Genomic DNA, 25,233 nt, shown 5'->3' on the forward strand with positions numbered 1-25,233 from the left:
TATATGACAATCTCTACATTTTCATTAGGCTTCTCAAGAATATGAGAAAAAATATGCAGATTTTTTTATTAAAGATCTTGAACTACCTGAAGGCTCTTCCCCTTTCCAGCTTCTGCCCGTCAGCTCAATTGAAAGTTCTTTTAAGTTATCATAATAATCGTATATATTTAGGAAAAAAAAAAAAACGATGCTTTATAGTGCTATAGTTGATAATGGGCTGCACATGCAGATGCCACGGCGCTTAGATTACTGCTTGGCAATCTTGTTGGCGTCGCAGCGTAGGTCATTGTAGATGGCCTCGTTCTGGTAGTCGCTCTCCAGCTTCGTGACCAGCTCGCCAGCATTGTCCTGTGGGGGGAGAGACACCGATTGATTAATGAATGGATTGCATTACGGGTAGGTCGGGGAGCACTTACGTCGAAGAGCACATTCTGCTCGCCCTTCTGATACTCGCCAAAGAGGGCGAAGACATCGACGAACTTGCCGTGGGCGCCGAAGCGGTCCGAGATGAGGGCGAACAGATGCTTGATGGTCTCCTGCTCGACGGGCGTGGTGTCGGCGCGGGCGAAGATCGCGCGCGGCAGCTGCACCTCCACGTTGCAGCTGGTGGAGTCGGTGACAGGACGACGCTCCAGGGTGGGGCAGACAAGCTGCCAGTCCTTGTGCTGCTCCAGCTGCTTAGCGGGCACGATCAGCAGCTGCTGCTCCGTGCTCGGCTCGATCTTGCACCAATCCAGGCTGCGGCGCTTGTTCAACAAGGCGGCGCTTAGACGAGCGCGCTCGCTGGTGGCATCAAAGTGACTGAGGAAGGGAAAGAGAAGGAAAGAAAGAGAAAATACTGGCCTTGCTCTCACTCGCTCGCACTCAATCTGTCTGTCTTACATGGGCGCCTTCTGCAAGTCGTCGCGGCTGAGAGTGGGCGGGGCAACGGCCACGAGCAGCTCCTCGGGCCTCAGCTTCTCGAAGACCAGCGGCAAGAGCTTGTGCTCCCGTGCATCGGCATAGCTGGCAGCGGTAGCCACCAGCATGTCGGCCTTGTTGTTGGCCAGCGCCTCGATGCAGTCGGTGGATTGGACGCACTCCAGCTCTGGGCGAGCATCGCGGGCGTAGGCGGCACGATGAAGCGCCTGGCACTTGGAGAACTCGGCGTCGCGCTGGGCGCAGAGGCGCAGCTTGCGAATGGCACTGCCATCGCGCTCAATCACATCCTTGTAGCCGGCACGCTCCAGATAGACCTTGGGATCGATGGCCTCCTGCTTGCTGTGGTAGACGGCATTCGGCTGGATGAGCAGGTGGGCGGCCGCCGCCTGGTTGTCGGCGTGCAGGCCATTGTTAAAGAAGCGCTCGAGGCGCGACTGCAGCTGATGGAGCTTCTCAGTGCCGTGCACGGCCTGCTCGTTCGATATGTAGCCGCTCCAGGGGCGCTGGGCCCACGAACAGGCCGGTCCGGTGACGGGGCGACGTGTGCCGTCCTCGCACAGATACTCAAAGTCCTCGGGCTTGCCCTCGGCTGCTGGGGCGGTCGCGTCGCCGGTCAGGCCGAAATATTTCTTGATATACTGTACCTTGGTGAAGGCGACCTCGCCCTGGCCCTTGTCCAGGCAGCGGATGGCGCCATCGTAGCCACTGTACTTGTCCGGATAGTTGCACTGAGCTGGCTTCTCACACAGGGCGCACAGGTTGGCGTACTTCTTCTTGAGCAGACGGTCCGTGTCCGGATGCGCCGAGTAGTTGCCCACCAGGCACGACTGCGAAAAGAACTCCGACAGAGACTTCAGCTCACGCTCCGTGGCCGAGATCTGCGGATCGGCCGAGACCTTCAGCACATTCGTATTCTTCAGCTTGGTAATCGGAATCCTGTAGCCCACGTTGCGACCGAAGCCGGTGTGGCACGACTTGGCGCCACGCAGCTCCTTCAGCGAGTGAATCGCCGACGATTTCTTCACCAGGATAATGCCCTCATAGCGGAAGTCGGCTGTAGGTAAATGTGAAAAAGTGAGTAAGAAAACAAAGTCGAGTTTCGAAAATCTTAAACCTAGCAAAGACTTGAATCGAGTCGAATCAGAAGCGAGTTAGCTTAATCAAAAATCTGTTGAGGCAGATCAGCTACTTTAAACATTACGGCAGATCAGAAACCTTGAATAATTTTTATATGAAATGTACTAACAATGCGATTAAATCATCAAAATAAAATACAAAATTTAATGAAATTAAATTGAATCATTTTAGAAACAAGTCTAAGTTTCAGAGTATAGAAATGTTTTTGAGCACATGACCTTTATGGCAGCCGGAGAACTAGCATTCAGGTCTATTCTATTCCTTGTCCCGACAATGTTTGTATGTAATTCATGTGTGGATAAATAAATGTATATAATTCATATATAATTTAATTATGAATAATTTTGAGCCATAAATATGAATTTTTTAAGTAATTTTTTGTTGCATTTGAGACTTATTTGAAAATCTACAGACTTTCTATATAATTAGTTGTATATGGCAGTTTAAAGATCTCAAACTGAAAATTTTCTTTGAAATAAAGTAAATTTATAGTTCTGTTTAATTTTATAATATGTTTATATGTTTTTTTTTTATAGTTTTTAATAGTTTCAAAAACTATCACACAGATCTAGTTAAAAAATTCTGTTTATATGGACATTTTGGGAGCTCAAATTGAAAGTCGCTTCTTGTAATTTTTCTTTTCTCTATTTTCTCTTTCCCAATGCCTTTTCTAATATAAATAACTTATACATTTCAATACAGTCGACTCCCGATAATTCGAAACGGCCAGTGGATAAGTTTTTTTTTTTTTTTCGATTTACACGGAAATTCAACTCTCGAGACTTATGGAGAACAAACCTTTTTCAAAGGGATAGAATTGGTTTCGATTTATCGCGATTTTTGATTTAGTGGCTTACAAATAGTCGAGACTCGACTGTATATCAAAATATGTTTGCAGAACTCTAGTTAAAAAGTTTAATAAAAAATATTCTATTATATTTCAAGAACTCAAACTGAATGCCACTTTTATTATATTTTTCTTTTTCTCTTCCATATTTTTCTTTTTCTCTTCTATATACGTATTTTTATTATTTTTTTATTTATTTTTTTTCTGTTTTTTTTTTCTTTTGGTTTCAAAAGACAAGTCCGATGTTTATTTATTTATTTATTTTTTTTTTTCGATTTCTCCAAATCTAATTGTCTCTTGGATGTTTCACTCACTTGCACTGCTTATCGTATTGATCGTACTCACCGTCCTTGTCGTCCTGGGTGCGTATCTCGGAGATGACGCGATAGTCCTCGTTCTTGCGATGATAGGCCATGTACATGTCCTCTGGCTCGCTGGCCAGCACATCGGCCTTGCGCTGCTCGATCAGTTCGAGGCACTCGACACGATCCCGTCCAGCAACGCACTCCATGCGAATGCCCGCCTCCGAGGGATCGGCGAGCAGCTTCTGGCAATCACTGAAATAGATTTGGGGCACGCACAAGCGATCTGCAAGAGATATATACATATATATGTAAGTGTGTATTAGTCACGATCTGTATAATATATATACATATATGCATGCTCAGATAGTTTGCTTACAAATGGGCTCCTCGTCGGCAGCATAGCTGCCATGGAGCAGCAGCGCCAGCAGCGTCACTGCTGGCAGAATCCGTGTGATCGTCGCTGATGCCATCGTAGTCGCCTTGGATCAACTGTGGAGCTCGGCTTGCCGGCCGGCGCTTTTTATAGGCTAGCAGCTGACAAGGGGTCGTCGCTGCTGTTGCGATGAGCTCGTCTCGCTTTTTGCTCTATTTGCAATTATTTTCGCGTTTGTTTGCTCTGTTTTGTTGTGTTGTCTTTTATTTTGTTTTGTTTTGTTCTGTTGTGTTGTGTGTGGTTTATTTTTTCTTTCTTTTTTTTTTTTTTTTTTTTTTTCTTTTGCCTCGACTGCAACGCCCGCCAATGTTTTGATTGCCGGTGATCTTTCCATTAAGCGACAACTGCAAAAAAAAAGAAGAAAAAAAAACTAAAACGATACGTATATAGCAACGTCTCAGGCACTCGTCGCCCGATCGCGGGTTCTTCCCGGCTGAGCTTAGGTCTGCGCTACAAAATAGCGACAGGGCGTGTCGATCGGCCCACGCGCATGGGCTGGATGTAGTATTAATTTATAGATCAATTGATAATGATCGTGCTAGCGCTTATAATTAGTGTATCTTCGTGCCTAATCCCAGCTGAAATGGGCAATTGGGTAGAGTTAGGCAAACGATCGGGCAGCGATCAAAGTTGAACAACCAGATTCACCTCAAGCCAGAGCCACAGAAAACTTGCCTAGCCAGTTGGTTTTATGCAGGCCTTAACAGCCAGTTCTATGCTACAATTAGTGATCAATAAAGATATTAAAAAATCAAATTAATAATTCATATTTAACAAACATTTCGAGTATATTGTATATACACAAATGTATATTTATTCAACTGCTCAACTATTCAAGTAGTTCAATTTAAATTCTATTTGGCATAATGTAAATCGGTTGATTTGCCGTTCGCCTCTACCAATTGGCTGAATCAGCAAACTGTTTAAGGCTGAGCACGTTCATATCTTTATTTATATGTATATGCCTATGTACACTGAACGAATTTTAGTAGAGTTTGCAAAATAAAACAACAAAATACTCAATTTATTGCTTTGAGTTTTCAAAGTGTAGAAATAATAAATAATTAAAATAAATCTTAAAATAATTAAAATATAGATAAAAGTAAGATAAAAGTAGTAATAATACATACATACATAGGTATATATGTGTCTTTATATATAGCAAATCATATTCAATTGCAAAGTTCTTCAACTGAAAATTAAATTTCACTTCAATACCCTATTTCCCTATTATTTTCTGCAAGTGCATCAACACTCAAACATAGATAGATTCTATATGTATTTATAATGTGGTTTTTTTAAACAGGTTATCGCCGTAGAGCAGCATAGGCATAGACCACTAGGCACTTACAGTATAATAATTTCTGAGTATTTATTGGATTAATGCAACGATGTCACTTAAGGTCCCAGTCAGCGACAGGGCACAACCACCGCCCCCCGACCCGTCCGGCCCCCTTTTTGAGCCTATCGCCTACCGCCCGCTAGGCGAGTACTAATTGACGAGCCGACCTACAGTATAACCAGCCACATATACACATATACATATGTATATGTATACCCACTGTCATTATATGCGAAGTTCTTTTTTTTATTCATTTTTTTTAAAATGTATTTTTTGTGATTTTCTTAGGCAAACAATTGATTTATTTGCATGTCAGTAGAACCTGTTCTGTAGAGCTCACAGCCGACGATCCCATCGCAGCCCCTTCCCGAATATAAATTTTTGCGATTCACTTAAAATGCAGGGGCGTGTCGTGCTGGGGGGGCCATGGGTGGTGCGTGGAAGGGGCGAGGTAGTATATACATACATAGTAGCTGAACAAATTGCCTGAGCTCTGTGGTGGGCGGTAGTAGACTTCTAAATGAAGCTTGATAGAATTCGCTGGAAAAGTCTGGGTAAACAAGATCACAAAAGTAATTCTTAAATATATCGCAACGGGAGAATTTAATTATGCATTTCATTTATTTTTATTACTGCCTACTAATGGTGCACTTGCTGGACAGGGCACCGAGCTGAACCAATTAAATGCTGACGCTATGTATAACTAAGTGCGCTTGGCTTCAATTATCCATAATAGTCCTCCAACATTGCATATATGTATAATATAATATGATTTAGCAGATTAGATAACTAATGTCATATATTGGCATATGTTGATTTGTATATCATCGCAGACGTTGTGCTGAAAGGTCAATTGAAAAACACAACGCATCGACGGGACTTTCCAAATGACGTACCGGGAATTTTTCAATTTAAATTTAATCAGAGCTGAGCAATTGGGGGGCAGGTGGGCAGCGCATCCAATTATTGCCGTTTATTGCTGTTGTTATGCATAATATAATCAAAAAGAAAGTATGCACAATGAACTTGCTAATCAGATTTGCTCTAGAAATTTCCTTCTATTTACAGCTGAGCTGAACAAATAAATGGCACATTGTCAAATTTGAATTGCCCGCGCAATGGCAGCACTGCATGCGCTAGCAGCACCAAATATGATAGCGCCACCTGGCGGATGTTGAGCACGACTCGAGTGGCACACGCAAGCGATTAGTCAGCTGTAATCCGGTCACACTTGTCAAGTGTCAAAACCGATATAGCTGGTCACACTGAACTTTTGCCTCGAAACAAATGACACGTCAAGTGAATTGGATATTGGGAGCCAAACAGTGAAATAAATCGGCAATTAATTACACAATTCAATAACAAATTCCGTATAGAAATCGTGGACAGCGTTGCCGCTTAGTTTGGTGCAAAGATGACCCAAGTACCGTGTTACACGATCATCAACTCGCCGGACCTCGAGGTGCCGAACGAGATGCAGCTGAAGCAAGACCTCGAAAAAGGCGACACGAATGTGAAAATTGAGACGCTGAAGAAGGTGATCAAGCTGATGCTAAATGGCGAACGCTATCCGGGCCTCATCATGACCATCATACGTTTCGTGCTGCCCGTGCAAAATCACATGATCAAGAAGCTGTTGCTCATTTTCTGGGAAATCGTGCCCAAGACCTCCGCCGATGGCAAGTTGCTACAGGAGATGATACTCGTGTGCGATGCCTATCGCAAGGTAAGCTCAGCATTGCTTTTGCCAGAACTATGAACTGACCCTTATCCCTCTAGGACTTGCAACATCCGAATGAGTTCTTGCGTGGCTCCACGTTGCGTTTTCTGTGCAAACTGAAGGAGCCGGAGTTGCTGGAGCCTCTGATGCCGGCCATTCGCGCCTGCCTGGATCATCGCCACTCGTACGTGCGCCGCAACGCCGTACTGGCCATTTTCACCATATACAAGAACTTCGACTGGCTGGTGCCAGATGGCCCGGAGCTGATTGCCAACTTCCTTGACACACAGCAGGACATGTCGTGCAAGCGCAACGCCTTCCTCATGCTGCTGCATGCCGACCAGGAGCGTGCCCTCAACTTTCTGGCCTCGTGCATCGATCAGGTGCAGAGCTTCGGCGACATCCTCCAACTGGTCATTGTGGAGCTCATTTACAAGGTGTGCCACGCCAATCCCGCCGAGCGCTCGCGCTTCATACGCTGCATCTACAATCTACTCAACTCATCGTCGAATGCAGTGCGCTACGAATCTGCCGGTACGCTGATCACACTCTCGCTGGCACCCACCGCCATCAAGGCCGCCGCCGGCTGCTACATCGAGCTGATCGTCAAGGAGAGCGACAACAATGTGAAGCTCATTGTGCTGGACCGTCTGATTGCCATGAAGGAGAACGAGAACATGGAGAAGGTCATGCAGGACCTGGTGATGGACGTGCTGCGCGTCCTGGCTGCCCCGGACATCGAGGTGCGCCGCAAGACTCTGGCTCTGGCCATGGACTTGGTCTACTCGCGTAACATCAACGAAATGATCCAAGTGCTGCAGAAGGAGGTGGCCAAGACGCACAACGTTGAGCACGAGGACACGGGCAAATATCGCCAGCTGTTGGTGCGCACCCTCCACACCTGCTCCATCAAGTTCCCGGATGTGGCCAGCAGTGTCATCCCAGTGCTGGTGGAGTTCCTATCCGACACCAACGAACTGGCCGCCGTCGATGTGCTGATCTTTATACGCGAAGCCATACAGAAGTTCCCGGCTCTGCGCGGACTTATTATCAAGCATTTGATCGAGGCCTTCCCACAAATCAAATCCTCAAAGATCCATCGTGCCGCCGTCTGGATTCTGGGCGAGTATGTAGAAGGTGAACAGATTCCCGAGGTTATTGCAGCCATACAGCAGACTCTCGGCGAAATACCCATGGTCGATGCCGAGCAGCGTCGCCTCGCCGGCGACCAGACCGAGGAGCAGCTGCAGCAGCAGCAACAACAACAGGGCACAGCCGGCAGTGGTGAACAGACAACAAACAGCAGTAACAAGGTCACATCCGATGGCACCTATGCCACGCAAAGCGCCTACAGCCTGGCACCGTAAGTACCCAGAATGGGATCAGATATCCAACAGCCATCCTCATCGTTCGCCCTTTTTCCCGCAGCGTAACCAAGAAGGAGAAGCGACCACCACTCCGCCAATATTTGATGGATGGGGATTTCTTCTTTGGCGCCGCCCTCTCCGCCACGTTGACCAAACTGGCGTTGCGCTACGCGGAGCTGGTGACGGATGCGCGCACAGTGAACCGTCTCACCACACAGGTCATGCTCATTATGAGCTCCATCTTGCATCTGGGCAAGTCTGGCTTCCCCACCAAGCCGATTACATACGATGATTCGGATCGCATCATGCTCTGCCTGCGCACGCTTAGCGAGCGCACACCGGAGGCTGTTGGCGTCTTTTTGCACGACTGCCGCGACGCACTCAGCAAGATGCTGGATGCCCAAACGGAGGAGGACCAGCGCATGCTGAAGGAGAAGCAGCGCGCCACGGCCAAGGTGCAGCCCGATTCGCCGGTGCTGTTTGCCCAGCTCTCAAACGGACGCGACAATCAGTTGGGCGAGAACGTATTCGAATCCAGCTTGAATCAGGCATTGGCCGGCACCAAGACAGCCCAAATCAGCGACATGTCCTCGCCCAACAACAAGCTTAACAAGGTCACCCAGCTAACTGGCTTCTCCGATCCGGTCTATGCCGAGGCCTACGTCAATGTCAACCAGTACGACATCGTCTTGGACGTGTTGATTGTGAACCAGACAAGTGAGTCGATCTTTTAACTGAAACCTTTCAAAGGTCAGATTTCTATAATCTGTCCATATTCCAGATGATACGCTGCAGAACTGCACATTGGAGTTGGCGACATTGGGCGATCTGAAGCTGGTGGAGCGTCCGCATCCGGTGGTGCTGGCGCCTCACGATTTCTGCAACATCAAGGCCAACGTGAAGGTATCCTCCACAGAGAATGGCATCATCTTTGGCAACATAGGTAAGTGACGTGGGAATGATTCATTTATGTCCTTTACTGATTACTGATTCCACATCGTGCAGTATACGACACGGCGCTGAACACCAACGTCGTGGTACTCAATACCATACACATTGACATCATGGATTATATCATTCCGGCCAGCTGCACGGACACCGAGTTCCGTCAGATGTGGCAGGACTTTGAGTGGGAGAACAAGGTAACCGTCAACACCAGCTTCACCGATCTGCACGAGTACCTCAAGCACCTGTTGAAGAGCACCAACATGAAGTGCCTGACGCCCGAGAAGGCGCTCTCCGGCCAATGCGGCTTCATGGCCGCCAACATGTATGCCAAGTACGAATCGCATTGCCATTCACTCTGTTGCTGTCCAGTCTAACGATTCGCATTCTAACAGGTCCATCTTTGGAGAGAACGCTCTTGCCAATCTGAGCATTGAGAAGCCTGTCGATGATCCCGACTCGAAAGTAACTGGCCACATACGTATTCGCGCCAAGAGCCAGGCAAGTGTGGCTCCTCCAGCATATTTGTCACACCTTAATGATTCCTTTTTCTTTCAGGGCATGGCACTTAGCCTAGGCGATAAGATTAGCTCCTCACAGAAGCAATCGGTGCAGGCCGCCTAGTTAATCAGCAGCAGTATAAGCAACAGCAGGAGTCAGCACAAGAACTTCAAGCTTATTTAAGAGGTGGCCGAGCCACGGCCTGCATTCCGCCTGATTTTGAATAAAAGCAGACCACAACAGCCTATTACATACATATTATGATTATGCATGCAATTATATACTTATTTAATAAAGTTAACCGCCCCAAACTTCGTATATTTATTATACTTGCATTGTGCGACAGAGACAGGAGATACATGAACACGGAATTCGTTGTTAAATAGAGCGAGATAGCAAATAATGAAATGCTTTCATACACAGCTAAACATAAACGGTGTATTTATATAAAATGGTAGACTTTGGCTTTTATTTTGATAAAAAAAAAAATTATTGAAGTGCTCTTCATCAACTAGAATAAAAATTGAAGTGCTCTTCATAAACTAATAGATAAAATACTGTGGGAAATTTCAATTTCAACATTTTTCACATGTCACGTCAGCATTTTAAATCAGATTTTGTGTGATTAACTTAACGGCCAAATCCAATAAAGTATTGGCCGCGAAGTTTCGTCCACTAAATTAAGTATAAATTTAAGCTATTTTATTCATTTATGTGAATTGCATAATGTGTATTTATTTTCTTTAAATTTGAAATTTCGATAGCTACATCAAAAAGGCGCCTGGCCAGCTATCGATACTATCGCACACATCGATACACGCTTTAACGATTGTTGTTGATGCATCGTGCTTTGACAGGTCCAGCGCTAGCCGCTGACGTGTTTCAAGAAATACAAAAACACGAATTCATTTACCCTCACACAACATAGTTCCATAAATATATCGGGCGATGTACGAAATCGTGATTTCGCCAACAAAATAGCATCACAGTCATTTGGGTAAGGATACGAAATTTGGGCACAGTGTGCAGGGCTACTTATTTCAACAATCACACAGTTTTCAGTATTTCAGACTCTAAATGAAAGTTGCCAATTTGAAAGCAACAACAAAAACAACAACTGATTCCAACGGACACAGCGGCCAAAAGTGGGGAGTAGCGGCCGCGGCAACAATAAACGAAGTGGAAAGCCAGCCGCACTAAACTGTAGCCGTGGCCACAGTCGCGCATTAAGCAACATAGACCCACACACACACACACACACACGCACACAAACATTTCCAATTGATATTACCCCAGTCCCAGAGAGCAGAGAGCAAAGGACACAGGCTAAACGATGGCGCTGCTGACGATGATTGCCCGGGTCATTGATGGTCTGCCACTGGTGGGCACCATGCAGGACGACGAGCAGGTGCGTCACACACACACACACATGTATATGCACATTTACAGTTTTATAAAACTATAACACTTTCACTTTTTGTGCATTAGAGCGGTCGTAGCATCTTGGATTATCAAAATCAAGCGAAAATGCTATTTCGCAAGCTGGGCACACACTCGCCAGCGCGCAGCAGCATCGAAACAGGACCATATTTATTTCAGTAAGTTGCGAATGTTGAAATATTTGCCAACATTGAATCATCGTTTGATTTAATCGCCTTGACTTGACCTCGCACTCGCACAGCTATCTTATCGAGAACGATGTTTGCTACTTGGTGATGGTTGATAAAATGTATTCGAAGCGTTTGGCATTCAACTATCTGGAGGATCTGGCACAGGAGTTTCATACGAACTACGGCCGGCGTGTCAATTCGGTGACACGCCCCTACGCCTTCATCGAGTTCGACGTGTACATACAGAAGGCGAAAAAACAACTGACAGACCGCAGACGCAATATAAGCAACATTAACACACAGCTGCAGGATGTGCAGCGTATAATGGTCCAGAACATTGACGATGTACTGCAACGTGGCACTGTCTTGGCGGGTGCGTATAAAGAACTATGCGATCAGTCGACTAAATAATTCTAATGCCTTGCGCTTATCGCTTGCAGAGCTGGACACTAAAACACAGAACTTGTCGATGATGTCACAGAAGTATAAGAAGGATGCCAAATTATTAAATCGCAAATCAATGTACGTCCAGGCGGCCGCCGTGGGCACTCTATTTCTAGTGTTTATACTTTACTTTTGGGTTTTGTAATATATGTACGTACGTTAGTCGCACTAGATGTTAGTTGTCAATATGTAATGAATGTATGGCTCGTTCGGGCGGCACGCTTTCATCGTTGTTGTGTGCCGCTGGCATCGTTGCTTTCAACACGTCATAGACGACGAGCAGCGGAGCAGCCGTGGCGCCAACAGTGTGCTGCTAGTTTCAAAGGCCAAAAGACATTTCAATATTTAATATAGTACTTGTACAACAACAACAAGAGCAGCAGCTGCAGCAGCAACAACAACCTAGATAATAATAACCACTGAATGGGGGGGCACATAATTTTGACACGCTGCCCCGCTGCTTGCTTCAATTTATACCTTGCGTTGTGGGTTTAAACTACCTTTTATTTCCAAAACATACACATGCGAACACTGAAACACACACATACACACACACACACTCCCAAAGAGAGGCGAGCAACAACTCCATAAAACGGCGATAATATACTGACTACGGTTTATGACACTTGTTCATATATTTAATTGGCTTGCTTAACATCATTATCTGGCATGCAGCAGCGAGAAAGAGAAAGGGAGGGAGAGTGAGAGTAATGGACAAAATTAGTTTTATATACTGTATTTATCTGTTTATGGAGCCGGCCCACAGGCAAAGGAAACTTTTGTAAATTATCGTAAGCCCAAACAAATGTGTGTATAAATAGCTTGTATATGATGCTAATCATCACTATGACTAATGATGGATATCAATAAAATACTATATTAGGCAATTTCAAACAAATTATTGAACAATTTGAGTTCATACATATATTACCCATACCAATTCGCATTCCCGAGATTAAAACTGCAAGTTCGATTTTAATGATTAATTTTTCCTTTATATATATATATATATATTTATTTCCTTTGTTTTGGAGTGTTGATATATTCGCCTATTCCTTGCCATATATGCGCTGACAAATGTTTATGCATGTATATTTATATATACTAGTTGAATGTCGCCTTTTGTTATTTTGCTTTTGTTTTTATTTTTGCGATTTTGCATATAAATTTTTAATATCAAATTTTTACAATTAGGAAAAAAATGCGCTGTTGCCATTTACACAGTTATATAATGCTTGTATAATTTTCATTCGTTAAATATATGTATATATATAAATGTGTGTGTATGTGTGTGTGTGTGTGTGTGTACGTGTATATACTATATATGATATATTATAAGTTCTTTCGAAACAGAACAGAACAAAACAGAAAACATGAAACAATATTCGAAAGTGCTTTGACAAATACTTAGTAAAAACGGCCAATCGACAGGGAGCAGCAGCTGGAGTGCTATTTGGTGTTAATTTATTGTTTTACGGCAATTTTGTATTTTCTTTGATTGCGTTAGTGTATAACTTACTAGGAAAATTGGTTTTTACTACAATATATAAATCTCAATATTTTGTATACAATAAATGTTTGTTGTCGTTTTCATTATTAAATTTTGTGTCTTGTTTCTTTGGACGTTTCCTTTGTATAAATTACAAAAGAACGTTTCTATGTTGTATATCAATTGGAATTTCTATTTTCGCTTAAGTTTCTTATGTTGTTTGTCACTAGAAGCTCTGGCTGTGTTCGGTTGGCTATTCTTGTTGTTTTGTTTTTTACTATTTTACTTATATAAATATTTGTATTTAATTTCATTTCTTTTGATTTGTTAACATTTGAATAAAAAACCTACTTTGCTGTGAAATGAGCTGATTTCAAAAATACATTATGCAAATTAGGAATCGTACAATGATGATATTTCAAAAATAAAACATGGATATGATATACATATATATAAATATTCAATACAAACACTTCCCTTCGCACCGTAACTATGTAGACAACATTAATATATCAAGTGCTCTCTCTAGAAGCCATAATGATAATGTTTAGTCTCTATGCCATCTATGCCTATGCTCTACGTTATCTAATTCCTCACTTTCGTTTATCTTAAAAAAAAAGTTGTGAAAAAAAAATATTTTAATAAAAAAAAAAAAAAAAAAAAATTGTATCCTATGTCTGGACATGAAAAACACTATACAAAATATGGTTATACAATTGTTAATTCTTCAACCCTTTTGCTCTAGGGTAAACCCTGATGCAAATTATTGCAATTTCAGCTTAATTTTGTTCTTGTTGTTGTTGTTGTTTTTGGCTTGTTTCATTATCTTGGTTTTGTTCTCTACATCTTCTTCTTCATCATCTACATTCAAAAGGCAGTTTTTGAGCATGGAGGGACAAAGTGAGATTCGTGACGAAGCATTAATTAGCAAGAATATCGGATATATCTATATATATATATATATATATATATGTGTGTATATATATAAAGGTGTGTGTATATAGTACAATACGAGTATACATAGGTGAGAGAGTAAAATAGTGAAAACGAATAGAACAAGAAGAAGGTGCTGAAACGCGATTTGCACAAACTGCTGTACAAAAGAAAATCACAAAAGAAAATTCGTTGAAGAGACACACAGAATGAATATATGTATGCATATACATATGTGTGTATGTATATGCATGTATAGTATATGCTTGTACCTGACGTGGGGTACGACTTAAGGCTATTCAAAAAAAAAAAAGTTCTGTTTACAATATACGCTTGTATGGGCTTTAGAGTACGAGTACCGTTATTAGCTTAGCTTAGGAAAGAACGTTCTTGTTTAGTGTTGAGAAGCGCGCAAAGTACAGTACAGTACAGCACGGCGTTACCTAGATACATATATATATACTATATGTTGTATATATCTACTTATAGATGCATCTCCTCTGTCTGTCTTATTTATGCACTTCTGTACACGCCCCGCCCCTGGGCGCGGCTCACTTGATGCGCTGATGATCCGGCGTGCTCTTCAGTATATCCGGCTGATGCGGATGATGATGGTGATGCTGATGATGGCCGCCACCCGACTGCGAGTTGAGCGTGCCCTGGTGGCTGCCACCACCGGTGCCGGCACCGCCACTACCGCCAGTACCGCCCGCATGGTGCGAGCTGCTGAGCGTGTGCGAGTGCGTGGAGTTAAGCGTGTGGGTGGCGTGCGAGTTGAGCGTGTTGTGGGCCGTGGTGGTGGCATTTGTGGAGAAGCCTGTGATGCTGCCAGCTGCGCCGACTGCCGTGAGCCCCGCGACGCCGCCAACGCCACCAACGCCGACGCCCGGTCGCTGGGAGGTGCGCAGCGAGCGATGCGATCCGTTGCGCGTGAGCGAATTCATCTGCGGTGTGCCCGGCACGGTGTGGCCCAGCGCATTCATGTAGTCCGCAATGAGCAGCGTTATCTCCAAGATCTTCGGCTTGCTCATGGCGAAGAGCAGCTTCTGCTCGCAGCCGCCGGCCAGGGTGCCGTCGTCGTGCGAGACGACCAGCATGAAGTCATCCTGGCAGCCACCGAATGTCATCACCGTGCTGTAGGGATAGCGCGCCACGGGTGCCATCGTCGACAGCTCGAGCACGTTGAGCGCATCCTCGGCGACGGCCAGCCAGGCGACGGGCGTGCCGGCGGCGGTGTGCGGCTCGCACTGGCGTGGCTTCGCCTGGAACAGGCAGGCGCCGAAGTAGGGCCACTTGCGGCAGCAGGTCAAATAGATGCGCACACAGTCCAGCGTCGAGCGGCCCTTGAGCAGCGTCCACTTGGATATGAGTAGCTCCTGCACATCCTTCAGCTGATCGGCGCCGAGGGCGTCCCGGTAGCGATACGGATAGAACTTGTCCAGCGCCTTCAGGCCCACGTCGCGCGACTTCTCGTGCGAGTAGTCGCCCATGTCGATCTGCGACATCAGCGAGGCCAGCTCCAGGGCCAGCTCACGCGAGAGCGGAAACCGGCCCTGCACGATCTGCGCATTGGTCTGGTAGCAGAGCAGCAGCCGCTCCTTGTCCGTCTCGCACTTGATGGTGTGCTTCCAGTAGAGCCGGTTCTTGTAGCTCAGCTGGATGACGCGCGAGTTCTCGAACTTTCCGGAGCCCTTCTCACGCAGCGCCGTCTCCCATTTGCTGATCACATCGCACAGCTTGGCCAGCGGCTCCAGATAGTGCTCCAGATCCTTTTCAATCGGATCATCGCTGAACAGACAGAAGCCGTTGTTGGCATCGCGGGTGCCCAGCTCCTGGGCCAACGTTGTTTGGAATTCCTCGATGGTGGTGGAGCCGTCAAAGGAAACCACCTGAAGATGATAAATGAACTTGTTCAGTATTTGGTTCAAAGATCTTAAACTCTAGTTCTTACATCACGAGTTGTAACTGCTGCTAACCAGCAAGTAAACTAGTGTTCTTATGAACAAGTTCACAAGGAGGTCCTTAACTATTAAGAGTTGTTGTTTCTATAAACTATTGTCGAAACAGAGTGCTATCTCATGATAGACTTATGCACTAGTGAACTGGTTCACATAAATAGTTCTCCATCCAAAAATGATCCGAATTGGCGAACTAGTTCATATTGCTTGCTTACCTGATACGTGGCGTTCATCATGTGAACGGGTATGGCGTGCGGCAGGGAGTGATGATATGGATTCTTCAGCAATATGGATAGCACCTCCATGCGCGATGGCTTCGTCTCGCGCCCTCCATTCTTCAGGGTGCGCTCCAGGGCGCGCTCGCAGTAGGCGGCATATTTGCCAGTTTCCGTTTTGGTGTCCGCGTTGCGGGACAAGTGCAGCTTGAGATACCACAGCAGGCGACTGGACTTGGGCACAAACAAAGAGACGGCCAGTGCGAGCAGCTGCCAGCCCTGAACAAAGCTGTAGGCGGGCGGATTTGACTTGCAGTCGATGATGGGTGTCGCGACGGGAGCCTGCTCCAGTGTAGAATAGCGAAACAGAGAGAGAAAGAGCAAGTGGAGAATCAGTTGAATGAGATGTGCATAAATAAGGCAGATGTCTGGGTTAGGCAACTCTACAATTGACTACAGTAACTGAAAGCAATCGTTTAACAAATCGTTTATCGCATATTTATCGTATATCGATTATTGAGTGACAAGACAAATTTCCCCTCATACCTGTATCGATGTGGGCGAACTGCCGTTGGCCTGAGCCTGGCCAGCCTGTTGGGTATCACAGGTGAACAGGCTTTGGGTGGCGCACAATAGTAGTTGCTGTAAATTTCGTCGTCGTTGTCGTCAATAATTGGTTACGTACAGTGTTGGAAAACGGTTGGTATTTTCGGTATTTGCGGTTATCGGTTAACGGTAATGGATACATTGGTTCGATACACATACAAACGAAACGGAAATCGTTTCACAACCAAAAACAAACGAAACATAATAGAAGAATAGAAGAGAAGCCAAAAAACATTTGCTGATCAATTTTTTGTTTGCCATTAAACGAAGTTTTTGTGTCTTTTTCCGTGTATTTTTTTTTTTTTTTTTTCAGAGTATCCTTAATGTATATATATTTCACGCTATACAAAAGTCGTTCTCTTTGTTGTTGTTTTTTTTTTTTTTTTTTTTTTTTTTGTAAGAAGCGTAACGGGCAACAGAAATGAATAAACTCTATGCGAAACATTCAAAGCCATTGAAAAAATATAATCAAAGCAGTAAACTGAACAAATTGAACAAAGGGGCGAAACATAAACGAGTTAGAAAACGCTTTAGATCAGGGGAGTAGAAGGCAGTTAAAAGTGTGGAGCGCGCTTATGCGTGGCCAACTTAAGCGTGATTCGATAAGAATCGATAGCACACGATCGATATGCATTAATCGGCAAAGTTGATAGCACGTATGAGCGAGCTGCATTCGATACAGAGAGATTAAATGAGTCTGTGTAGGAAAGAGAGAGAGAGAGAGAGTAAGAGAGAGAAAGAGAGAGAGAGAGAGGGAGACATATATAGGGGGGAAGGGAGACAGGGAGTCTCAGTAGTCTATAACTATACTGGGAGAACAAGTTTGAAATATTATTTATTTTGTCTGTATTGAGTGGATTCCCAATCAAAGCCTAGGAGAGGGTATTCGAGTTTTCCTTGAATGATATTTGTAGCTTAAATATGTGAAGGACATAGCATGTCCAGTTAGCTTAGACTTTAAATGCTTGTCATTTGAGACAAACAAGTTTGATAGTTTTTCAAAATTAAATTTCTCAAAGATCTTCAAGAAAATTCCTTCTCATAGAGGTTTTTCATACGTAAATTTAAAAGCAATCGACTATTATTTATTATATTGTTAAAGGATCAGACAAAATTCAACAAGGGTCTGAAAGCTTCGGGCAGCCGAAGATGCAGTTTTCTAACTTGTTTTCTGGAAAAGAGTACGTATTCATGTATTTGTATGTATGTATGTTTGTATGTATGTATGTATGTATGTTGGTTTTCGAGTGAAGTGTGTTTGTAAAGTATGTTGTAGAGTATGTTAGAAATTTACAGCAAATACTTTATACAATGATAACGAATCAACAATAATTAGATCAAACTAAACACATGGAAACAATTTTCATGGTGTTGGCTTTGCCTTGAAAGCTAAATATGTATAAGTACTTGAGCATGTATGTGGATATGTGTACACATACAGATAGTTGAGTATAGATATAGTATGACAGTTATGGGGGAAATTTATTGTCTGTTCAACTACTTGAAATATAAACGAAAACAATGCACAAAGAGGGGAAAGGACAAGAATAATCGAACAACAATTGGGATCGATAAATATCAATCAGAGACATGCAGAAAACGAGATATATAAGAAATAATGCTAAGGTGTGTCAATGAGTATGTTAAAGTTAATATGAATGTTAAAGTATATGTTATGTTAATGTTAATGTTAATAGGCATGTCTTATAGGTATGTATGTATGTAGGTTAAACGTATTGATTATTCATTATTTCGATCGTAAGCTTTTAAATGTAAGCAAAGCTTTTTGTAGCTGGCCAAATGTTGCTGATGGTTGTACCAAAGCGATGAATTTTTTGATAAGCAATTAAAAACAAAGCAGTAGATTACAAAAGTTGGGTAGTACTTCACATACGATACCTAGTTGGATAGACTTTTTGTTTTGGTTACGTAACGCTTTAAAGAGAGAAGCTTTTCGAAGTCTTTTCTTAATTAGAATGAAGTTATATAACATGATGGGGGATATATGTACATGAGCTGAATTCTTCTGTGGCGATAGTTCAGAATTTGGGAAACATAACGAATCGCGAGCGTAGAGCTTTTATTCCGATGCGGAATAGGAATGATGGAGCCACGTGCGAGTCATGTACACAACAAGTTAGTAATGGGATTAGATGAGGGAATGTTACGGAAATTATAAGAAAACTAGAAAGTTAGAAAGTTAAAGGGAGAATGGGGAGTACAACTAAAAGAGCTTTTTGAATGATAAGAAGCTTTGCAACTGAAAAACTTACGCGCGTTTGCTTGCCCAGTTTCTTGTTTACCTGGACACCGACACTTAGTTTCTGGCCCATATGTCGGGAGGTTTGCTTTATCAGAATGCAGATCATTTCGGTCTGCAGCTCCGGCATATCCAGGCAATGCTGCAGCGCATTTTGGGCGAGCACCACATGGTAATCGATGCCCGGCTGATTGACGGCCACGGACATAAACAGCTGAATGCTCTGTGGCGGGCAGAATGGGATTTATTAGTTACAAAGGTCAGAGAATCGGGGGAATCGGCAGTTGAGCTTACCTTGAATAGCTTTATAGCCTCCGGCTGCATGGTCTCCGTGTGCATGGAGGATAGGGGAGCTGTGATCGTATCTTTGGTGTGCAGCAATATGGGATGACGCCAGAGCACGCAGTCTACAGAGTGACAAACGGAGGACTTTATGAAACACTCGATCTCAGATGGAGCTGCAAGCATTACTCACTTGGATCACCGTCAGTTTCCATGAGCTTCTGCACCAGCTGCTCGTACTGTGTGCCCGCACTGGGCCCGCCGCCCGAGACGACGGTCAGATGATATAGCCAGTTGTCGCGTTCCGGCTTGCCGGATAGAATCAGATACGTGGGGCCCTGATGGGCCGGGTAGATGGCCACGGTGAGGCGTGCCTGATCCTGTGCGGCATCCTCGCGCTCCTCCGAGTCGGAGTCGGACACGTGCTCGACCTCCTCCACGCGTGCATCACGCATATTTATTTGACCCAAAGGATTCTGTGGGGAATGATATGGGATTAGATAGGATCACCTTTGCAGCCTCCACACTCACCGTCTCAGCGGGTGCCTTGAAGTAGAGGAACATCTTGCCCAGGAGCACGCACCAGCACTTCTTGGCATGGCCGTTCTTCACCTTGGTCACCCAGCCCTGCACCGTGGGCTTCTGATCGTCCCGGCTGAGCAGCAATTTGGTGGCATTGCGACGCTGCACGTTCTGCAGCACGCGTATCCAGTCGTCCATGGTGGCGTGCGAGTCGGCGGTCAGGTAGTAGACCTTTTTGCCCGTATCTATCTCGAAGGTAGAGGCACCCTCTGCCCGGCTGATGCGACAGGCCTCGTCCAGCAGGATCTGGCCCTGTGGCTTGCGCTGCACATCGTGCTGGCTCTTCCAGTAGTTGAGCGTGCCGTTCTTCAGGACGAACCAACGCTTGCGCCATGTCTTCAGTTTGCCACCCAGCTTGGCCAGGTGACCCATCTGAGAGAGAGAGAGAGAGAGATGGTTACTGTTTGGTATGTCCGATATTAGAAGAAATCACACAATGCTCACTTTCTCGAGCGATTCGAGTTTCTTGCTCGGCGAGTCCACGTAGGATTGACGCATTAGCAGCGACGGCATCGAGGCATCCATGCAGGTCGATTCGGAGACAGCATCGGGGGGCAGGGCGTAGTCGTCGGAGAGGCCTGATTCAAAGGAAAGATCTGAAATTACTGTGCCACGCATGTGAGGGCTCACGCGCAGTTGCGTCAGCTGCGCGCCAGTTGTGGGCGTATGTAGGCGTGGCAGCGTGCTCTGTACATTGTGCACGGGCGCCAATGCCGGCGCCTGCGGGTGCGGCAGCGTGTGATGATGCTGATAATGGTGTTGTTGTTGTTGCTGTTGTTGTTGCTGTTGCTGTTGCTTTTGTTGTTGTTGCTGTGACTGGTGTGGTGTGGTTAAACGTGTGTGGACTGTGGTGTGTGTGTGTGACAGTGAGTGTGCGTGTGTGCGAGTTTGTGTGCGAGTGTGTAGTTAATGGCGGGTGAATGGCAAATGATGGTGGTTAATAGAGTGGTCATTGATGATAACATAAGGAAGCACCACACAAGGAGGTGAGGGGAGAGGCGCAAGGAAGGAGATGCAACCAGTTCAAAGTTTGTTAGAATACCCATTGAAAATTAGTTGTCAAAGTAGATTATGGAAAGACTCAAATATGGGGCTTGGGCTTGGAGCAGAGCTAATAGCAAAGCAACTACTCATGCTACAGGATTCAGGAATATAGGAATAGGAGGAGAAGCACAATGGAAGCAGGATTCTATAGAATCATTTTAAGTACTTTCAAATTACATAATATGCCACAATTGTATTATATGAATTCAACACTTATTAACAAATGAAATAAAAATTGACTCAAAATTTATATATATACATATACATATATATAAATAAATCAAGAAAATAAAAAATAGTAAAATAAAAAATAAATATATAATGAAAGGAAATTATCAATAGCGACTGCCACGATATGAATAGAGCGCATATTAAAAAAAAATAAAATAAATATGATAAATTAAATTAAAATAAATAAATAACTAAATATATATTCAAAAGAATTACAAAATTAATAAAATAATAAAAAAAAAATAAATAAAAAAAATTAAAAAAAAATCAAAACATCAAAGTTATTGCTTGATATAAACTCAACGCTTATTTTAAAAATAAAAATTTATATACATACATTTATAAATAAAATAAATTAAAAAAATGAATAACTAAACTTACAGTCAAGGGAACTAAAAAAATATATAGACATATAAAAAATAAAATTAATAAATAAAGTAACTTAATATACAATCAAAGAAAATGATGGAAAATATATATATATAAATATAAATATAAATTAAATATATTTGAAGTGTTGTAAAATACTTCAAAATTTAATAATACATGATGTAAGCAAATGCAGAGCTGTTAATCAAAAGGAAAATCATACTCTTTTTTTTTTTTATTATTGTTATTAGCTTGTGTGTGTTAGTGTTTGGAGTTGGAGTTTGTGTGTGGTTGTTGGGTTAGTGCTGTTGGTGTTGCTGTTGCAGTGGTTCAATGTTCAGATACCGCTACCGCTACCTTTACGCTTTACTGGTTTTACTGGGCGCGTGCGAGGAGAGAAGAAGAAGATGTCTCTAGGGGTGGGTCTTGGACTGTACATACCACGCGCCTTGGCATTCTTGGGGCTCTCGGAGCCGCTGCGCTTGGCTGGGCTCAGGCTGGAGGAGGTCTTCAGACTCTTCGATGGACTCGACGCGCTGCCGGATGTGGAGGTCTCCGTATTATCTGTGCTGGAGGAGTTGTGCGAGTTGTGTGTCAGCATGACGGCATGATCCTCGCCATCGCTGGAATCGTCGCTCGAGTCGCCCGTGAAGGGCATCGAGCGTATTTGTGAGGCACGCCCCTTCACCGTGGCATAGACGGGCACGGATATATCACAGAAGCCGCCGCTGGCGGTTTGTTGCTGTCGCGTCGGCGGCTGGGGCGTGCCCGGCGTGCCGCTGCTGCCCAGTGTACCGTTCGCATCGTGGCCATGGCCATGGCCATGCCTTGGGGCGGTGCCACGTCCATTCGATAGGGTCAAACTGTGCTCCTGCACGTCCGGCGTCGGCTCATTGCTGGCATTGCTCTCGGCGGTGCTGGTGCCAGCGAGTCCGTCGTTGGCCACCTGATAGATCTTCGCCTCCCAGCTGGGGAAGCGATGCAGCGGCGGCGTCGGCGGCCTGGGCACGCCCAATTCGCTGGTGGTGGTCGTTGTGGTGCTCGAGTTGCCGCCGCTTGCCATCAGCGCCGGATTATTCTTCATCCAGGCGGGCAGCTTCTCGCACGAGGGCGTATAGATCTCGGCATAGTCGTGCGCCGTGTCCGTGTCGGAGCTGTCCGGCCGTGTGCTGGCCGTCGCCGACTGCGCCGCCTTGCTGGAGATGCTCGACAGCGGCGCCAGGGTGAGGCCGTCAACGGCCGCGACCAGGTTGCGCTCTAGCTCCTGCGGCTCCATGGAGAGATTGCGTCGATGCTGATGATGTGGATAGGAGCTGGTCAATGGCCGGCTAATGATCTCCTGCGGGTCGAGGCTCTCGCTGCGTCGTCGCGTTTCCGGCGTGCTCGCAAAGTCCTGCACGTCCAGGCTCAGGCTATTCCTGACCGGCCCGACAATGCTGTGGCGCTGCGACTGATTGGCTATGTGATTCTTGAGCAGCTCCAGCTGCTGGTTGCACTTGATGTTCTGTTCGCGCAACAGTTGATTTTGCTCCTCAAGATCGCGCAGCTTGTTGTTCACCCACTCTTTGATCTTGGCGGCCTTGGCCTCGATCTGGCGTGCGTCGTGCAGGCGCAGCTGTCGTTGCTCCTCCACTTGTATCTCCAGTGAGTTAATTGTCTTCTCCGCCTCGTTGCTGGGCAGACAAACACCCACGCCCACGCCCACGCCTACGGCCACGCCTGTTGTGCCTGTGACGCTCTGTTGGCAGGCAGCGGCCAAGGCTGCAGCGGCAATTGCCTGTTGCTGCTGTTGATGTATGGGCGAGCTGGTGGCCGTGCCCTGTTGCGAGTGTTGCTGCTGCTGCTGCTGCTGTTGTTGTTGTTGCTGTTGTGCTTGGGGCTTTGGCCATTCACTGAGCCGCTGCTCCATAGCACGCACCTGTAAGTAATCAAGAGTGAGAAAGGACATGGTTAGCAATGGCTATGGCTTGACTTTGATGTGAACCCCACCCCCACCCCCTCCACTAAAAAGGGGAAAAACTTTTGCAGACGGTTCTCGTATGGCGCAGCAAAAAGTCTTTAGAAAATTCAATTAAATTTGCTTTAAGCTGCGGTTGTAAAACGGAACGTCCTCTAGCCAGGACTAATGCTTACGTATGACCTGCTCCCAAAGCTGTGCCGTGTAGTGGCAGAGACTTGGCTAAGTAGTTGGCAGCAGTTGGATCAAGTTAATGGCAAATGGAAAAAGTTCCATTCAACTGGGGATTGGTTTTTGCGTGGGTTTCGTATGTGCAGGATTAGGAGACGACGTAAAACTGAGGAAACTGCGCAAGGGAAAGAGAGCGAGCAAAGCGCTTGAATTCCAGTTCGAAAATAGCTAGGAAAATTAATCGGAACTCAGTTGAGCTCTGTATAAGTAACTAAAATAACTGTAGAATAATAACGGGTTAAGGCAATCACAAATTAAGTTGGCTTATTCTCATGTTAAAGCCACATTAAGTTCAATTAGATCCTTTGTACACAGTCCTTGCCAGACTGACGCCTCACGTGCAACTGGTTATAACTCATAAACTCATGTGCTTAAGGAGTTGGTCTAGCGCTTGGTCGCTGCAAAGAGTCCGGAGACCCCGGGCCAAGGAACTGTCAAGCGCATTGCTAAATTATGAGGCGCAGTGGCGCAAAAACTTGTGTAATTAAACGCAGCCATTTGGGGCAGAGACTTTGGCGTCCATTTAGCACTTGGGCTGTGCTGCAGTTGAGCCAGGCATGCGAGCAATGCTTGAGCTGAGTTGGGCTCAGACTGGGTAGGGTTTGCTCAAGCAGGGAGTGTGCTTGGAGTATATATGTTTAAGGGTACACAACACTTGCCAAGCAATGCGACTGACAGTCATGAAAAAACGGCCCAGACAGAGAGAGAGAAAGAGAGAGAGGGAGAAAGAGGGAGAGAGAAGGCATCTGAGACAATGGAAAAACAGGACATGTGGCTTACAACTTCAATTCGCATGCCAAGCTGAGCAGTTGCCTCCGGGGCTGGTCACCAACAACCGAACTGAACTGAACTGATAACAAAGGCAAACCCGGAAGCATGCCGACTGCCACTCATGGCCGTGTGGCAAGTGGCAAGTGGCAATTGCCGCACTTCACCTATTGCATTATTAGTTGGCACTTCGGTTGGTGACGCCACACAGAAATGGGTCAATTGCCCAATGTTCAATGCTTGAGATGTCGTGGAGCTCCATGCAAGCGCAATCCACTGGCAGCCGCGTCCTGGTCGCGGCAGCTGGCAACTGCCTAATGCAGACTAAGCTCAGCTGCCACATGTTAAAAATAAATGGACTGCCGAAAATAACAAGCGGAAGTTCAGGTTATTGGACGCTACGCATATAGAATGCCAAAGTTTATGCCTGACACGAGCAGGACTCCTTCAATACACACGCACACACTCACAGACACACGTATACGTATGCATGTTGGCAGTTACAGGAATAAACAGAATTATGGTCACGCTAAGCATATATTTAAAAGAGCAAAGAAACATAAGAGCGACCATGAAAATACTCTATAAAGGGCCTAAGCCCCATAAACTCATAAAATACTAAAAAAATATTAACATTTCCCTCTTAAGCAGCTTAAATTCTTAATTGTGAGAATCGCATAGTAAGGTATTGAATTTTTCTATATAATTGATATAAAGTATTACAGACTCTATATAC

At 45.0% G+C, this 25,233-nt stretch overlaps 4 protein-coding genes across 15 annotated transcripts in view; 2 read left to right on the top strand and 2 right to left on the bottom strand.

The window, feature by feature from the left end:
- Window positions 1-145: 145 nt before the first annotated feature.
- On the bottom strand, window positions 146-3,710 carry LOC6584203 (transferrin). Its single transcript, XM_002009823.4, has 5 exons — window positions 3,587-3,710; window positions 3,251-3,493; window positions 883-1,975; window positions 417-801; window positions 146-348 (listed from the first exon to the last, which is right to left on the bottom strand). The coding sequence occupies exons 1-5, from the start codon at window positions 3,678-3,680 to the stop codon at window positions 247-249; spliced, it is 1,917 nt and encodes a 638-aa protein (XP_002009859.1). The 5' UTR covers window positions 3,681-3,710; the 3' UTR covers window positions 146-246.
- A 2,524-nt stretch (window positions 3,711-6,234) lies between these two features.
- On the top strand, window positions 6,235-9,829 carry LOC6584204 (coatomer subunit beta). The gene is made up of 7 exons (XM_002009824.4): window positions 6,235-6,711; window positions 6,765-8,068; window positions 8,134-8,789; window positions 8,854-9,015; window positions 9,078-9,351; window positions 9,413-9,518; window positions 9,576-9,829. The coding sequence occupies exons 1-7, from the start codon at window positions 6,400-6,402 to the stop codon at window positions 9,639-9,641; spliced, it is 2,880 nt and encodes a 959-aa protein (XP_002009860.1). The 5' UTR covers window positions 6,235-6,399; the 3' UTR covers window positions 9,642-9,829.
- A 548-nt stretch (window positions 9,830-10,377) lies between these two features.
- Window positions 10,378-12,470, top strand: LOC6584205 (vesicle-trafficking protein SEC22b-B). The gene is made up of 5 exons (XM_015161498.3): window positions 10,378-10,515; window positions 10,574-10,926; window positions 11,007-11,116; window positions 11,200-11,501; window positions 11,569-12,470. Exons 2-5 carry the CDS (start codon window positions 10,852-10,854, stop codon window positions 11,715-11,717), a joined length of 636 nt encoding a protein of 211 aa, XP_015016984.1. The 5' UTR covers window positions 10,378-10,515; window positions 10,574-10,851; the 3' UTR covers window positions 11,718-12,470.
- Window positions 12,471-12,549: 79 nt separating this feature from the next.
- Window positions 12,550-25,233, bottom strand: part of LOC6584206 (uncharacterized protein CG43867) — a 136,503-nt gene continuing 123,819 nt past the window's right edge. For 4 of the 12 annotated variants that reach the window (XM_044011569.1, XM_032732523.2, XM_015161315.3 and 1 more), the window contains 9 exons: window positions 21,983-23,459; window positions 20,342-20,742; window positions 19,847-20,269; window positions 19,509-19,791; window positions 19,328-19,440; window positions 19,047-19,256; window positions 16,714-16,809; window positions 16,168-16,509; window positions 12,550-15,883 (listed from right to left, as the gene is read on the bottom strand). In XM_044011569.1, the coding sequence (XP_043867504.1) occupies window positions 14,546-15,883; window positions 16,168-16,509; window positions 16,714-16,809; window positions 19,047-19,256; window positions 19,328-19,440; window positions 19,509-19,791; window positions 19,847-20,269; window positions 20,342-20,742; window positions 21,983-23,459 (4,683 nt within the window). In that variant the 3' untranslated portion in view covers window positions 12,550-14,545. The remainder of the gene's footprint in view (window positions 15,884-16,167; window positions 16,510-16,713; window positions 16,810-19,046; window positions 19,257-19,327; window positions 19,441-19,508; window positions 19,792-19,846; window positions 20,270-20,341; window positions 20,743-21,982; window positions 23,460-25,233) is intronic. The other 8 variants (XM_044011574.1, XM_032732525.2, XM_044011573.1 and 5 more) reach the window with 7 other exon arrangements.

Source organism: Drosophila mojavensis, unplaced genomic scaffold, assembly GCF_018153725.1.
Source record: "Drosophila mojavensis isolate 15081-1352.22 unplaced genomic scaffold, ASM1815372v1 contig_136, whole genome shotgun sequence".
NCBI lineage: Eukaryota > Metazoa > Arthropoda > Insecta > Diptera > Drosophilidae > Drosophila > Drosophila mojavensis.